This window comes from Ciconia boyciana, chromosome 7 (genome assembly GCF_034638445.1).
Source record: "Ciconia boyciana chromosome 7, ASM3463844v1, whole genome shotgun sequence".
In the NCBI taxonomy this organism is placed as follows: domain Eukaryota; kingdom Metazoa; phylum Chordata; class Aves; order Ciconiiformes; family Ciconiidae; genus Ciconia; species Ciconia boyciana.
The window spans coordinates 25,734,375-25,750,543 of NC_132940.1; the positions used below are offsets into that span (position 1 = coordinate 25,734,375).

At 36.7% G+C, this 16,169-nt stretch overlaps 1 protein-coding gene across 11 annotated transcripts in view; it reads right to left on the reverse strand.

Annotated features, from left to right (window-relative positions):
* Window positions 1–564: 564 nt before the first annotated feature.
* Window positions 565–16,169, reverse strand: part of PTPRC (protein tyrosine phosphatase receptor type C) — a 69,909-nt gene continuing 54,304 nt past the window's right edge. For 10 of the 11 annotated variants that reach the window (XM_072868541.1, XM_072868540.1, XM_072868539.1 and 7 more), the window contains 18 exons: window positions 15,814–15,922; window positions 14,561–14,592; window positions 13,275–13,390; window positions 12,637–12,727; window positions 12,464–12,540; window positions 12,198–12,234; window positions 11,661–11,758; window positions 10,578–10,703; window positions 8,094–8,251; window positions 7,484–7,619; window positions 6,634–6,783; window positions 6,103–6,193; window positions 5,610–5,743; window positions 4,452–4,586; window positions 4,006–4,128; window positions 3,409–3,587; window positions 2,595–2,730; window positions 565–1,800 (listed from right to left, as the gene is read on the reverse strand). In XM_072868541.1, the coding sequence (XP_072724642.1) occupies window positions 1,528–1,800; window positions 2,595–2,730; window positions 3,409–3,587; window positions 4,006–4,128; window positions 4,452–4,586; window positions 5,610–5,743; window positions 6,103–6,193; window positions 6,634–6,783; window positions 7,484–7,619; window positions 8,094–8,251; window positions 10,578–10,703; window positions 11,661–11,758; window positions 12,198–12,234; window positions 12,464–12,540; window positions 12,637–12,727; window positions 13,275–13,390; window positions 14,561–14,592; window positions 15,814–15,922 (2,201 nt within the window). In that variant the 3' untranslated portion in view covers window positions 565–1,527. The remainder of the gene's footprint in view (window positions 1,801–2,594; window positions 2,731–3,408; window positions 3,588–4,005; window positions 4,129–4,451; window positions 4,587–5,609; window positions 5,744–6,102; window positions 6,194–6,633; window positions 6,784–7,483; window positions 7,620–8,093; window positions 8,252–10,577; window positions 10,704–11,660; window positions 11,759–12,197; window positions 12,235–12,463; window positions 12,541–12,636; window positions 12,728–13,274; window positions 13,391–14,560; window positions 14,593–15,813; window positions 15,923–16,169) is intronic. The other variant, XM_072868533.1, reaches the window with a different exon arrangement.

Genomic DNA, 16,169 nt, shown 5'->3' on the forward strand with positions numbered 1-16,169 from the left:
TAGTTTATCACCTAAACACAACTTCAACTGAAAAGGCAGTTCAGCTGACAGTCAAGGGGAATCCCACTGCCTCTGTGACGGTTTGCTGCCACTTATTCAAGCAAGACTGTCAGGAAGCACTTGTCCGAGCTGATAACTGTGAATGAAATATTTGATCTAGAGTAACAGCAAAACTGAATTGATGTTTTAACCAAGTGTGACTGTAGGTGTTGTTTACACGGCTCTCTAAGTATTTTCAATTATGTTTTGTAAAGAGAGATTAGGAATATGCAGTGATAAACTAGGAGCACTGAATCTGTTGAGTGGCTGTTCCTTTAATGACTTCAAGCAAAAGAAAAATGAAGTTTCCTTCCTCTGTAATGAGAGAATCATGACACTTACCTGGGTTCACACACAGTTATGTAAGAATTAAATGGTGTGTTTTCCTCCTGAAATTTGTAAATTTTATCCATGTATGGCATAGCACAAGATTTTGTGCATTTAGAAGACAATGATCAGTTTGCAGAGTCCCATAGAACAAAATAATTTCCACCTTGTCAACTATTATTTATCTTTTTTATTTGTTCTAAAAACAGTAGGCTAAAATCCGGTATGAAATAGTAAAAATATCACAAGTGTAACATACAAAACCTCATAATGAAAAAAAAAAATCCTGTACCAATTAAAATCTACAAGGTTTGGAGGAAAAGCATCTACGTATTTTCCAGTTCTGAAAACAGGTCAGATGCATTCATGGAAGCAGTCCCTTTAAATAACAGTAAGCATAAGAAGTAGATGTGCAAGCACGCAGTATTTTAAGATCTAAGAGTACACAGAATGTGTTTTCTATCAGAATCGTTACAATCATTCAAATGCCAATCTCCAAACTCTTGAGTCTAACATTGAAATCTCAGATTAATATATGTGGAGCAACAAGGCCACCTTGAGGCAAGTTAGAAAAATGCAAAAATTTCTATTCCACATTCTTATGGGAGTACTTACGGATTCTCCGCAAGTCTGAATTCCTTGGAATTGCCACATGATGTAAATGATAAGCTCTTAAAACTGTTTGGCAAAGCCCCACAAGTTCCACAGAGTATTTTTAAAGCAGTGCTTGGTCAGCACTCCTGAAATGCTAGAAATATATGCTTACCAATTAGGTTAATTTACTTGCTAATAGTTTTCAAGACAGACCTGGTTTTGCAACATACTAATCTCGTTGTTCCAAGTTGCTTCACTCCTTGTTACAGAAGTCAAAAAATTTCCTTCCCCCTGGCTCAGCATAGTATTACACTGTACATATGTTTAAAAGAAGAAGTATAAAAATAGTGAAAAAGTTTCTGAAGAAGTATTAAATTCAAATCTGCACAAAAATTAAACTTTCACAGTTCTTTGTCACTGTCTAAAAGTTTCAAGTATTTCTTTAAATTTGTACCTTTGAAAAACTGATATAACAGTGAACATTTTCCAAAAAAAAGGTGGGAAGGGGAAGAAATATTACACTTCTTATTTTTTGCACATGAAAAAGCACTTTTTTTAGTATAGCCTCTAAGTTAGAACTGGAGTTGTGGGACCATTTGTGGAGCTTTCTGTTCCCTTAGTGCTATCTGCAGCCTTAGAATCATCACATACTTCAGAAAGCTCATTTTCCCCCGGGGTTGATGGGGTAAGATCAATAGTGATCAAATCAGTTTCCTGATCTGTTTTTTCTACTTCACTGCAAAATTCAACTTTATCTTCTTGCTGGCTGTTCTTCTTTATTTGTCCATTCTGTGCAGGGTAGGTACTGGCAATGGTGTCATACAGAAATTGGTAATGTTCCTTAAATATAAAGAGAAGAAGTTAGTATGAATGGAATGCTCAGAGCCCAAGAATAAACCCATTCTTTCTCTGTTTTCTTAAATTTTAGAAATGTAACATGTAGTTGAACATGCAAGACTGCATATGAAGCAGCTTGCATAGTTTTTGGTGTTCAGAGTGTTGCTTCTATGGTTTATCCTGATTTCGTGTATATGTAACGTCTCTGTAACTGCCTGCGTCAGACGTTCCAAGTTGAGTCACTCAGTACCCTCTTGGTTCACAAAGTCCCAAAAATATGGGTTTTTACAGTACCTAAGTTGTAAACAACACGTATCGTAAGGAGTCTAGGAAAGTCATCTAATAACCTGCCCCATATCGATGACACCTAGGTCTGGTTTATAAGTAGACGCACAGTGTACGCCACAAAGACACAATTCCTCTGGAGTGATTTAAACAAAACAAGTCAATGACTGCTAGCCTGTGAAATGGACTTAGCCTCCTAACTCTGCAGAAGTTAAGGGACATTATGCATGTATATCCCTGAAGCAACTGCAGAAAAATCAATTTATGCAATTTGTAATTTTATAATATGCACCCTTCCACAAAGGCGTTATAGAATTGCAGCTCTGGACATCTCACAGACTCCTTCATTCTTATCAGTAACGGCCAATTCCGAAGTAGTGGTGGGTGGCTGTGATTGTCCTGATTAGAATTACTGTTCCCTATGCAGAAATGATGTGTAAGGTTACGAGGATATTAGTGACCATGATAAGTAATCTCATAATTTTTTCTGGTAATTCATAAGATTTACTTACAAAGGTGGGGACCACTCCCAGCCTGGTGCGACGAAGAGCTTTTACTACTTGGAAAACATCTATTACTTCTTCTGTTTCTGCACTTTCCAAGAGGGTCATTAAAGCACAAAATACACCAGTCTGCTGTGATCCATCACTAGAAGATGATGTAAAATGTACATGTAAATTTAAAATGTAAAATCAGCAAGTCCTCTGACTAAATGTGAGATTTATTTCAAAGTCTACATAATGAATTGCATTTCCACAACACTTTTTACTGGACTGAAATTGTTACAATTAAGAACGTCTGTAGGACACACAAAAGACATAGTTTATCTAGAGGCTACCTGGATCTCATGAGGCCACTTAAGGGGTAAGAGAGAAATTAGAAGCTTCAGACTTATGGTCTCAATAATTGTTAGCAGGATTATCCTCTGTTTTAGATGGTATAGCAAGGCTATTCCTGGAAATGGTCCTAAAAAAGTGGGCTTAGGTACTGGAGCGAGAGATGAACCTAAAAGCTCTGCTGGATCCTCATTAGTAGTATGCTACAAGAGCACTCTGACCTAGCATTTCTTCTCAAAATATGTGTACCAGGCAAGAGCAGCTAGTTCTGACCACCTAACTCCACACCCATGCTTGCTAAAGTGTGCTCACTTTTCAGCACTACAATAAAAAGGTCAAGCTTGAGCAATTCAAGGAATCTTCTAGGGAGAGCTGAGTCTCCAGACACATGGAAATGCTTGTGGGAAAAGGTAGGCATCCCAAAATTGTGGTTGCTATGTATATCCAGAACTTAGAGCTAGGTTAAGGTATATACTGAATTCAGACCCACCGGCAGTGGACGACGAGTGGGACACTGCGGGTACTCCTGTGGTCCTCAGCGACTGGTCTGTCTGGGACTTTTTGTTTAAGGTTGAGAATCATGCTGACTAAATCTTTGGGGTTTTCTGGAACATCCAAGCCACTCCACTTGTGATACTGATACTGATACACCTTCTGTGTTTCTTTCGTCTGAAAAACAGCAATGGAGATGTAGGCAATGTTCAGGTTAAAATAAAGACTCACATAGTACATCTATTTCAGCTGATTTACAAAAGAAAAATTATATTCCTGAGGAAGTGCATGATGATGTGACTTCTACCTCATGAATGTGAGGTAGGTAGACATCCCAGCTTTGCTCAAAGTACAAAAGACAGCTGACCTCCTGAGACTCCACTACCACCATCTAAGCAATTCACTAAATGGGAAATTTGTGCTAATTTATAGTATTTATCATGATTGGCTGCTGGTCTGGAAGAGAAAAATATTTCCATTTTTTAGAGCAGGAGGTAAGTGCAGTGGGAACTGTCCCTTCTCTTTCTTTAGGCTAAGTTTATAACAGGGAAACAAATTTAAAACTTCCTTTTGGAACTTGCAAAGAAACTTTTACCTTCAGATGCGTAACATCAAATGCACGTATGGTATAGCTAGGACAACAGTTGACATCTGTCATTTGAACCTCTATGCCATCATACGTTTGTTTTCCTTCTCCCCAGTACTGTGCACAGAATTCCTAAAATGGATAAAGTACAAGTCAGTGCTTACCATTCAAACCTCCTTTTATTTTATGTTCCATATGCACTTACAGAATGTATTGACGTTAAAGTAGTAGGAGTGTCATTGTATTTTAAAATATAGCATCATATACTCTTCCCTCAAAAATTCATTAGAAAGTAAATTAAGAAGATAAATAATAGAATAAATTATATTGGAAATCCAAATTCCTCATCCTATGAAACACGCTTAACTGGAGGAAGGGAATGAGAGAGTGCAGTGCAGTGTTTTCTTTGCATACAGAGGACCCTTAATATGTCAGTGTGAAGATTATGCCCTCACCTGATCTCCTTCTTTCAGCTCTGTCAGCATAACAATGACTTTGACTTTTCTTTGGAAGACCATTTGCCAGAAGTCAGAGATAGTTTCCTGCAGTGGTCCCTGTGTTGCAATCATGGCTTTTGGACCCCAGTAACCCTATAAAAGAAATATGTAATATTTTTTTCTTAAATTCATTTGAAATGTGATTGTCAAGCAACAGAACTCATTGTCATTTAAAGAATACCCAGTGAAATAAACTAATGAACCCTTTTGTTTATAGGGAAAATATGCCTACTGCAATAGGCAATGGTCTTACAGGAATTCTACGAGCCAAATGACATTAAATTCAATCCTCCGAACAACAGTATCACTTCCAGATAGACAACAAGGTATACTCATGCTGCAGTGGGTGAGACCTCACCCTGCCATTTTCTGCTAAGCATATTTTAAGGGCTAAAATATTTAATTCTGCACAGCTGTTTAATTTGACCACTAAGAAATTGAGTTTATACCACACAAAGTTGGTGCACCAGTCAGTTCACGCTGGTGAGCTACCCAAAAGTAAAAACACATTTACTCTGAATAGATATTCTAGTTGTGCAGCATTTTAAAGGATTTGGATAAATCGAATTTAGGTAGTAATTCCATTAAAATCAGTTACTTCATTAGTGACCAATAACTGCTCTCCTTCTTTTGGAGGTATATATGATACCAAAAAATTGATGGCCCCAATTTTCACTTGTAGGGTTTTGTATATGTGAATAACTATACTCACATTTCACTAATAGGGAAATATTAATATGGATCAACTTGTACATAGGCAGATGCCCACTAATAGAAATACATATTATCATGAGGCCAGTCTCAAAGCTAGTGGTTTTAACCAAAACACATACACGCAAAAAAAAAGTGTTTCTATGTTTAGTCTCACTATTTGAGATTGCACAATCTAAGACCATGTAAGGGAAAAAGATTCATCTTATTACTGCAGAAAAATGTAGAAGATTTTGATGATTAAAACTATAAATGGATTTGCCAATCAACTGTCATATCTTTCTCCCTTATTCAGGTAAATCTTATTCTATTTGTGAAGCCACTAAGAGAATAAGAGTTCAAACTAGAATATAGTTTTAGCTGAAAGCTTGTGAAATACTTATAGTGGATCCTTTAAATACATACAGTTATGAAGGAAGCATTGATGTATTTGCTTGATTCCTCACAGTCGCTGTCCTCATCTGAGGAATCATCTGAATCATGTTCACCCTCCTTACTGCATTCGTCTTCGTGCCTGATCAGCACTCGGTTAAAGTCATCTGCATGAGACAAAGTGTCACCGTCACACCACACTGCTGCTCAGGTATAGCATTAGAGGCGGGCTGGCCCTGCACGTGCAGGGGGGGAAACAGACAGAAAAAGGCCAGTCCTTTCACAACAGACTGCAGAACAAAGGCCACTTTATTTGAAATAAACTTAAACACTCCCAAGAATTCACATTTTTAAAAACTCATCTTTTTTTAAAAACATTATGAGAAGTTTCTAATTTTACAGTGTTGAGAAAATTAATCAATCAAATACATCTCAGCAAGGTAATTTACACTTTTTTCAAAATTTAGTAGGCTTTCTTACAGAAGATAACAGATAAAATAAGAGAAGGTTCATGGAAAATACTTACATGGAATTATGTTGGCATTCCTATTTTTGCTTTTATTTTCCTCACGATTCCCAGTGTTCTGTGTCCGCCACCCCTTATAGGAAGGTAATCTCTAAAGAAAGATGATGTTTAGTATTATGCTTGATTAAAATGGTTCCTGGGATCATTGTCCCCTCTGGACACCCAAACCCAGTCTTCATCTCCCAGTGCCTCACTTCTTACTTGAATTCTTTAAACTTTGGTCACATCTGCACTATAGTTTAAAAATGCCCGCTATACCATGTACAATGGCACAGGAAATTGTGCACATAGACACAAGTAATTGTTCTATGCTCCCCATTTTTGTTAAAAATATTAACATGAAAAGCAGGAATAAAATTTCATTAATTTACAGCTTTTTTCATGAAGGTAAAGAAACTGTTTCTGTGCCAGAGAAATAAAATAGCACAGAAGTGATCTATTATGTATGGTATCTCTATCTCATGACTATTGTGCAAGGCACTTTCTAATGTAAGTGGGAGGTAAGGGCACTAGAATGCAATGCTTATTTACCTGAAACTCTGCCTCCAGCAGAGAAGGATCACTTGGAGGATCTTTTCTTTTCAGATTGTTAAGATAGGAATGCAGTTCTGAGAGACTGACCTCTGTTTCTCCGTACTGATTGTATTCCACTAGCGCTTGATGGATAAGGATGTACTGTGACTGGTGTTTCCCATTTGAAGGGTTTAAAAAATAAGTTATTAAAGATTAAAAAATAAAAAATCACTTTTTAAAACCATTATGAGAAACAATTACTCCCATGATGTTATTCATGTTAATAATATTAAGCATTAACATTAAATAGCATTAAATACTACAAGTATTAAAAATCAGAGTGGCTTCTAAATTAGACATTTTGGAGCACATTTAGTGTGTTGGATGGCAAGTGTTCTGTGAACAAATGTAATGTCATTTAAGAAATATGCAACTGAGATTTGAAAGATCTGCAAAACACTTAGATAAGTTAAAAACATGCATTGCATCAGTCCGTAACTTTTGTTGTACTCTCAACTCAACTGAAAATCCCACCTAGACAGACAGGTTTTAGAATTTGAAAATTAAGTTTGACTATGCAAGCTCAATTTTGCATTTGTGAATTGTATGCCAAAAGCTGGATTATCAAATCTAAATGTTATTCTTGGCTTCTTTTTTTAAAGCCTAAACTTAAAAAGTTGAAGTTTCTAAAACTGAAAAACTGTTTTGGAAGTTTTTCTCTCTCTCAATATTTTTCAGAGCTATATTTTCTATGAACAACTTCAGCTGAACTGTAGCAGTACCCAAGACTGAGCAGCGCACTTCTGAGAAATACTGATGAAGCCCTAGCAAAGGAGAGTTCTAAGTGACAGCAGTTTTAGCGAGATACCTCTACTTGAACCATGAGACACCGTTGCCGACGCAGCTTCACAACATAGCCATAAACATCGACTCTGCCTTCTGCATCCAGCCCCTCCAGCATGGCATCAATTCCTATATATGTCCCAGTGCGCCCAACACCGGCACTGCAAAGCACAAAGGGATCTGGTTATCGAGAGGGAATGGCATCTCCCAGTCCCACTCTGAGAGGGGAGCAGTCAGCGAAAGCGTAACAGTGAAAATGTGTAACAACGGGATATGAAGCAACTGAAAACAGTTCTTGCTGTAAATTAATTGGCAACACAAACAATGATGAGTTTGTATTTTAAATATCTTTTAATGAAAGTAAGGCCAGTATTGCCAAACATGGTGCTTATAGCCAGAGTAGCCCGACATTTATCTGGCTGCTTTCCAAAAGTCTATGTGTCCTCAGGCTTTATCAACCTGAATATCCTTCAGAAAACAGGCCTTTTTATGCGTCTTTGGCTGCCTCACTCTCAAGTAATCAAGTCACAAAATTTGGGATCAGCCAAATACCTTTGCCAAATACCTTTTCTGAATGGCTTCACTTCACGTTCATTTAACATTAATATAATTTTTAAAAAATAATGTATATTTACCTGCAATGAACGACTATTGGGCCACTAAAAAAGTTGCTGAGAGCATTAACTCTGCGTCTGAGTTTGAGAAGGAGATGCGGATCCTCAGGGACTCCATGGTCTGGCCAGCTTGTGAACTGAATATGAGTGACATCTCTTCCAGCTGTCCTTTCTCTTCCCTAGACAAAGTGAAGTGTGGGGGTTTTTAAATTTATATATATATATATATATACACACACACACACACACACAAAGCCAAAATCAAGTGCAGATATACAAAGAAGAAGAAAAATAAGGGCAACAGTCATCAAATGTTGAAACAGAAATTTCAAACAGTGTGCTGTAATGTTGTAATCACAATATTCTCTTGGTTATGACATTTTTCATATTCAATTTTAATTTAAAAACATCCATGAATCAGGAATACACAATGATTCCAACAGAGGACAAGCAGGAGGTTCGAAGTGTTGCTAAAAATACTTTTTTTCTCAGTTAGCCTATGATCTAGAGTATAATATGTCTTCCCACTCTATTTGTAAACAACCTGGCCAGTATATAGCTCTGCTTAGTTCAAGGGATAGAGGTTGGTAATTCTCTTATGTCTCCTAGGAGTAGCCTGCTGAGTGTACAACAGATTTAAAAAAAAAAAAACAAACACAAACAAACCCAAGAAATGTAAACTGTAACTCAGACTTCCACTATTTAGAAGTAGACACAAGAAAACCTATGATTTTCAATGAGACTGACTCTCTTAAGTCAGTTGATTAAAGCTTAAAGCATGTCAAGGCCTGAGGGGAGACCTTATCGCTCTCTACAACTACGTGAAAGGAGGTTGTAGTGAGGTGGGTGTCAGTCTCTTCTCCCAAGTAACTAGCGATAGGACGAGAGGAAATGGCCTCAAGTTGCCATTGGAGAGGTTTAGATTGGATATTAGGAAAAATTTCTTTACTGAAAGGGTGGTCAGGCATTGGAACAGGCTGCCAGAGACGTGGTGGAGTCACCATCCCTGGAGGAGTTCAAAAAATGGGTAGACATGGCACTTCAGGACATGGTTTAGTAGGCATGGAGGTGTTGGGTTGACGGTTGGACTAGATGATCTTAGAGGTCTTTTCCAACCTCAATGATTATATGATTCTGTGATTCTAAGTCTTGAGTCCTACTTTCATATGTTGCTGCTAGATTAAAAGAGAGGACATACATTTTGATAACCATGATTATAAAAGAAAATGAGAAAGACAGCTCAATGGCATCCTTTCACTGGCCAAGATTTAGTGTGGCTATAAGGGCATTTCCCCAGTAATTAACTCCCAAATTCTTACTCCAAGTTGAATTATCCAGTTGGGGCACAGTTATTCATACCGTTATTTGCCATTGTTTCAGTAATTATACATCACTATTCCACCAGAACTGCAGAAGTCTCCACTTTCTCACCAGGGACCACTCTTAAATTCCACAACCAATTTCAGTTTTATCTATATTAATATGATGTCAGCCAAACAGAGAGCAAACAGCTCTAAAAATATCAGTCCTCAACCTGCAGCAATCTCTAATTTCTAATGTCGGATTGTTCTAGTCACAGAGCAATGTCTTTGTTAATAGTTAATTCTTAACATTCTGATATTCTCACTGTCTTCACACTAAGTTACAACTGTCTTTTAATCAGACCACTTCCTGAGTAAATTTCAGTGCAACATGAGACAGCAGAATAGGAATTTCCAGCTGTAATCATGGATCAAGATGGGTAGGCTCTGTTGCTTGACTATTTTGCTGAAGATCTGTCAGCGGATTTACTCTTTGAGTCTTAATGCTTTTAGAGCTATGACTTATGCTCCATTTATCCTCACTGAAATATTTTTGCAAAGGGCCTGAGAGGAGCATTTAGCCTTAGGTGTCAAATTTTCTTCTCAGTTATGCACAGAGCAACTAATGTGATTTCAGATGTATAAAAGAGAGCAATTAACCAGCCTTAATGATTCTACGTGTAGGCAAATGGTAATTTTAAAACACTTATGTTTATAAATGCACTTGAGATTACCAGAATTTGTAATTGTCCCACTGTACAATTATCACAAGGGTAGATAATGGTACTCTATCAGTCACGCTGATTTTACTTGCAGAAGGTTATGCTGAGATACACATAAACCAGTAAAATTTCTGTTTTAAAGAACAAGCTAAGTATCTAAGGAAACCACAGTGTATTAAGTTTTCCATACTTAACAGCATATGAACAGTTTCCTCCTAAATGTAGATTCCAGAGTACTAAGGAAAACACATAAATACATTTTTAACTTGGGAAACATATGTCTAACTCATATTTCTTGTAAGGAATGACACCTACATCTAAGAAGTTTTCTCTTAAACTATATGTTGCTTAGGGAAATACAGCAGAACATCTTCCATTGATAGCTGACTCTTCCCCTCTTAAAAGGATCTCTCAACAATACCTATAGACTCCAAATAGACAACTCCAATTTGAGTCAGTCTTACACTTTTGAATCAACTTACATTTGTGATGTGTAGTTTCTGAATGACATAGTCTGGACACGTTTTACTTTCACTGATCTTCACAATGATGTCCCCATATGTTGCAGAGCCATGCTCCATTGATGGCCAGTACTGGGCACATTTGTTCTATGAAGATATGAAGTTAGGTAAGCAGCATGACAGCAAAGTGGCAGAGAGCTGAGAGCTAGAACAAAGTCTCATTTAAAACAGATGGCAACTCAGTATAGTTTTTCCAACTTCTCACAGGTCTTGCCCTCTCCTGAAAAGGCTGTCACTGCTTAGGATGTCAGTGCTAAATAATTGCAAATATCCAACAATTCAGGTCTCTGACCTGAAGTTTATGCCCATGGAATTTAACTTGGAACATAAAGTGGGGAAAAATCCTGTACACTAGTTGAAAAAGTGAACAGCTACTGTTGCTGTTGCCTGAAGGCTGTAGAAGTTTGCAGCTACTTCTATGGCTTCTTTTTCTGTCTCCAGTGAGGGACGTTGCTCCTGCCTGCCTATAACATCAACTTGGGGATGCTGTAAATCTGCATGCTGCCAACCGTTTCATCTTTAAAAGCAGTTAAAACAGCAGTTCTCATTCTTCCTGCTGTACCTTGAATAAGGAACAAAAGCAAGCCAGAAGCACCCAAGCTTCCAGTTAAAGGAAGGACAAAGACAATGGATTAAAAAAATATTCTGTCTAGGATTTACTGAGGGCATTGCTGGGATATCAGAAGATAATAGACAGGAGAAAAATACAAACCATACCTTTTATGACAGGTCCGTGAGGACCTAGAGTTCTACCTTGAGCCCTTTTCTGGATTTATTAGCTGTAATTTGGAAGCTCACCCTCTGCTACTTACAGCTGTGACTAAAGTGACATTTTCTGATAAGACTGGTAATTCCATAAGACAACACTGTTTTGGCCTGCTTTCCAACATAGGTTCTGCCACAACAAGAGAACAGCAAAGAATGAAAACAAAGAACTAAGAAGAAAATGTAATTCACCACAGCACAGCAACCCTTTCTGTTTTCAGACAAAAGAAGGATGGAAAGATGGATGGAGGGATGGATGGATGGATGGATATTTCTCACCCTCTTTCCTTCCTCACAGCGAGTCACCATGACAATAATTGTTGCCTTCTGTTCCCAGATCATTCTCCAGAAATCATCCGTGGTTTCATCCTTGGGGCCTAGCAGGAGATATTTTAAAGGAGTTTTTCAAAGAGTGCAGCTACATGAAAAAAAACACTTGACTTCTTGACATGCTTAGACATGCAGTCTGAAAAGCTAACCAGAGATCACGCAAATAACAGCCACATGCTTGATTTCATTATGACTGCTGCCATTAGGCTACAACATTTTAAAAGTCACATATATACCTTTAGTGCATTGCTGTGAAATCTGAAAACTTTTGGTGTAAAATTATACATCATGAGAAATCTGGCTTTGAAGTACAATTTATTCATCTTCACAAAATTCCCTAAGCAAAAACTCACTGGCAACTTTTTCACGTTAAATTTCAAAATGTCAGATTTTCAATTTTTCTTTAAATTTGCTAATACTTTTTTACTACTCTCTAAAAAAAATGGGTGAATAAAGAAAGCATATTCTTTTAAGGTTAAAAATTACCTTGTGCAGCAATGTATTTTCTTGGTTCTTTGAAGCCCTATAAAAAGTACAATGTTATCAACTTTTAGAAAGGAAGCATGAACAATTTAAAAGATCTGCAACTTTAAAAATAAATTCAATATGCAATAGTCCAGTAATACTGAATACATTACAAAGATGGAAAGAATTCAAATGGAAATCCTCAAAGGTGTTTGATGCATGAAGTGTACAGACTACAGAATTTCTTCAATAGTGCCTAAGACTTTTTTTAAGTAGAAGTCACTCACATCAATATAACTTGCATTGATATAGTCTGATCCTGGGTCCCCTGGGATCTCTGAGAGCTCAACACGGTTATGATCATCTGTTTAAATCATTTAAAACAAGATAATTATATTATCTCAAGACACTGAGAAAACAAATATTCATAAAACACACAAAAATTGTAACAAATACTCACATGGAAGGATATCAATGTAACGGTTTTTGTTCTGATTATGGCTTTTTTTGGCCTCCTTTATTGAAAATTTAGTGAAAACTCTAGGAATACTCTGTAAAATACAATGTTTCTTTTATTAGGTAAGCATATATTTAAAATAGCTTCTACTTACAGTCAAATGCATACGGAAGAAATTTGGTACTACTGAGTCTGGAAGATAACATTCTGTTTCATATGCTACTACTTCATATATTTCTTATATCTAAAATAAACAAATTTATTTTCCCTTAATATATATAATATATATCTCCACAACTATATATTATTTATATCCCCATGGCTATGCAGTAAGAAAGAGTATTAAACATACGCATTAAAAGGTACTTCAGTATGAGAAGTATTTAGACTGTGTATTTTATACTTTTGCTGAAAAACACCTTCAGGAAAAAAAAAAAGTACCATCATCTTATAATGAGGAGAGCTTGGTAGCAAAATTAACTGAAGCCTATTTGACCTTAGATGAGGATTCACTCAATTTTCTAGCTTCTTGGTTTTTTATTTATTTATAACCAGTGCATATACTTCAAACACGATCTTGAACAGAATTCTTCCAACCACTTGGCTACAAATCTGTCATATATTTTGAGCCAATGACAAACCTGAAATTCATCCAAAAAAAGTCTTCCTTCATCAGCAATCTTCCTCTTGTACATGTCCAGCAATTGCTCCGAAGGTATTGGCTCTATGTTCAGAAGTTGCCTGTCATCATCTTTAACTGTGTAAATACATTGAACATTTATCGTTACTGACTTTGAAAATGTAAATTACATTTCAGTAAACGTGATTCTTGAATTGTCAGATAAATTAACAAAAGGACAAACCTCTTTATTTTAACTAAGCATGTTTATTTTTCCAAAAAAATGGTGTTGCTTGAGCCAGCTGTGAGCAAACAGGCCCTGGGAACAGCAGAACTTGTTCAGCTCTGCTGCCTGACTGGAGACACCTCAGGAGGAGGCCACATGCAGGGACATTGCATTAACAGTGCTTTTGTACGAAGTGGTGGTTGTCACATTCAGGTCACAGCAACAGCCCCAACACCCACAACAGTTACATGGCCTTGCCCTCTACCTCAGTTCTGATCATTTATCGTCAGTGGTAAAATGGAATACTGTGCAAACAACCTACAAATGCAATAACGTGTATTGCCTACTTTTCCAAATTTTCTCCAACTTATTCTCTCAGTTGCAATAATCTGTAATATCATCTTTAATAATAAAGAAATGATTGAACAAGTTTTAACATCTCTAACTAGAAATGTATTCATTTTTCATTTATATTGAAAAGATATTTTTTTTTAACAACCGTGTGTCTAAGCAAATGGATTTGAATATCAGCACAGTATTACTTCCCATTTAATGTAGTTAATTTCTGTGGGCTTGAATGTCATAAATCATTTTTTTCTTGAAGCTTTCTGGTATTGACTGATTCTGTCTTTCTTCACAGGCTTTGAAATATTGTGCAAAAAGTTGCACAAAATGTTTGGTTTCAGCCTTCAAAATTTTGCAGTAAAAAATGACTGGCTTATGTTTAAATTCTTGCTTTGAAAAAGGTGCACAGGAAAGGGAAATTCTGGTTGAAGCTGTATTTCATTCTGGACTTACTCTAAGGGTTAAACATATCACAACCATTGTCTGGGATAACAAAATTGGGGTTGTAATTAAATAATAAATAAGAGTTTTTCAAGCACTGATAAACTTTCTGTTCAGTTAAGTACAAATATTCTGCTATATATTTACAGAAGTTGTTTTTTTTTCCTCTAAATGAGGTGTTACCATGTTGATATCTATAATCTATGTATACAACCTAGAATGTAAACAATCCAAAGGGGGCAGCAAGACATGTGACTAATTTTATTTCCACTTGCTAAATATATAAAGATACTCACCTGCAACAAGGTTCACGCCTTCAGAAGAACTGCTGTAAGAAGGAAATGCATCTGTAAAAACTTTGACTAGTAAGACATATATATGATAATGAATTAAATAAAAGCAGTTTCATATGTGAACACCAAGACCGTCCATAACCAGCAGACCGCATTACAAGGTCTCTGTGAAACAAGAGTGCTACAACTGGAACCCTACACAGAGGTGGTTGGGATCCTTGTCTTCCTACTTTGAGCACTATTGAGGCGGAGAAACAAGGGAACCACATCAAACAGCTTTACCGCTTGCATAATTTTGTCTGTATCACCTGCAGCAAACATGTCTTTAATTTCTTCACTGGAGTGACTGTTCACACCATCTTTGTTTCTCTTGCTACATAAGTGACAAAAAACTAACACATACATAAAATATAATGAAATTAAGTTTAAATGCTAAGTAGCCAAGAACAAGCCAGACTCTCTGGAGCTGTACAAGCAAAAATTAGTTTTGCTTCCCTAAGCATAAGAGTTCGCATCTGAGCAAGAGCAGCGCCCTGTCCCCCTAAGGGGAAGAGCAGGGGGTGGAGGGAGAAGGGGTTAGAAGAGACAAGTCCCCAGGTTCTGCTGTTTCCAGAGGGCTGAGAGGTTTCTGAAGAAATTGCCCTAACACCTCCATCTCTACCAGCAGCAAATGCCCCCTCACACATTGCACCACCTCCCTTCGCAGCAATAGCAGCAGTCAGCCTGGCTTTCCAGGGCTCTGGCACAGTCATCTGGGAAGGCAATGACCATTCTTCTATCGCCATCCACTGTCCTACAGAACTGCCAAGTCACCGAGAGATGACTATAATAAACAAAGCCTCCCTGAGATATTGTTTTGGGTGAATAAGCATTTGAAAGAGTTCCAAGAAAATATGTATTATTTTCATTACTTTTAACTTAAATCATGAAGGAAAGGTTTTCCAGATATTTGTGAATATTTTTTCACAAAACTAGTGACAAAACATTTTGTACTAGCAGATCTGTTCTGTGCCCTGAGAAAAGGTATAGCAGAGAGATTTTAAATCTATTTCATTGTATTTGCATTGCCAGACAAACTACCAAAAATTGTGTTTCTTTTGAAAGGATTAAAAGGGAAAAGGATGTCTTTTCCCAGTATTAATGAAATATTAAAATTGTAACATTTTTGCATTACCCATTGGGAAATCTTGTGGAAGAACAGAAAGCCTCCCCCCCCCTCCATTTATATAAGAGAGGGAGACAAACATGAAGCTTACCTAAGCTTTTTTTTGTGAAGATCATAGATTTTGTACAGAACCAGTAGTAAAGCAATTGATGTCACAACAATCAAGAACGCCAAGAATATAATCAGGGCTTTAGAATTATCTAGCAACAGAAAAATAATATATTTATTATTTCTTGAATACATAATTAATGGCATTTAAAATTACTTTTTTTTCCTTTTTTTAAAAATCTGTATACTTCCTAGAACCAGGGCTCATTGATTTTTTTGTGAAAAGAACTAAACAATTATTTTTAAGTGTTTAGTTTAAGTTTATTATTCCAAAGTGCCAAAAACTTTTAAGCTCACAGAAAAGGGGGGAATTTTATTTCTTCATTAAGAAAACTTTCA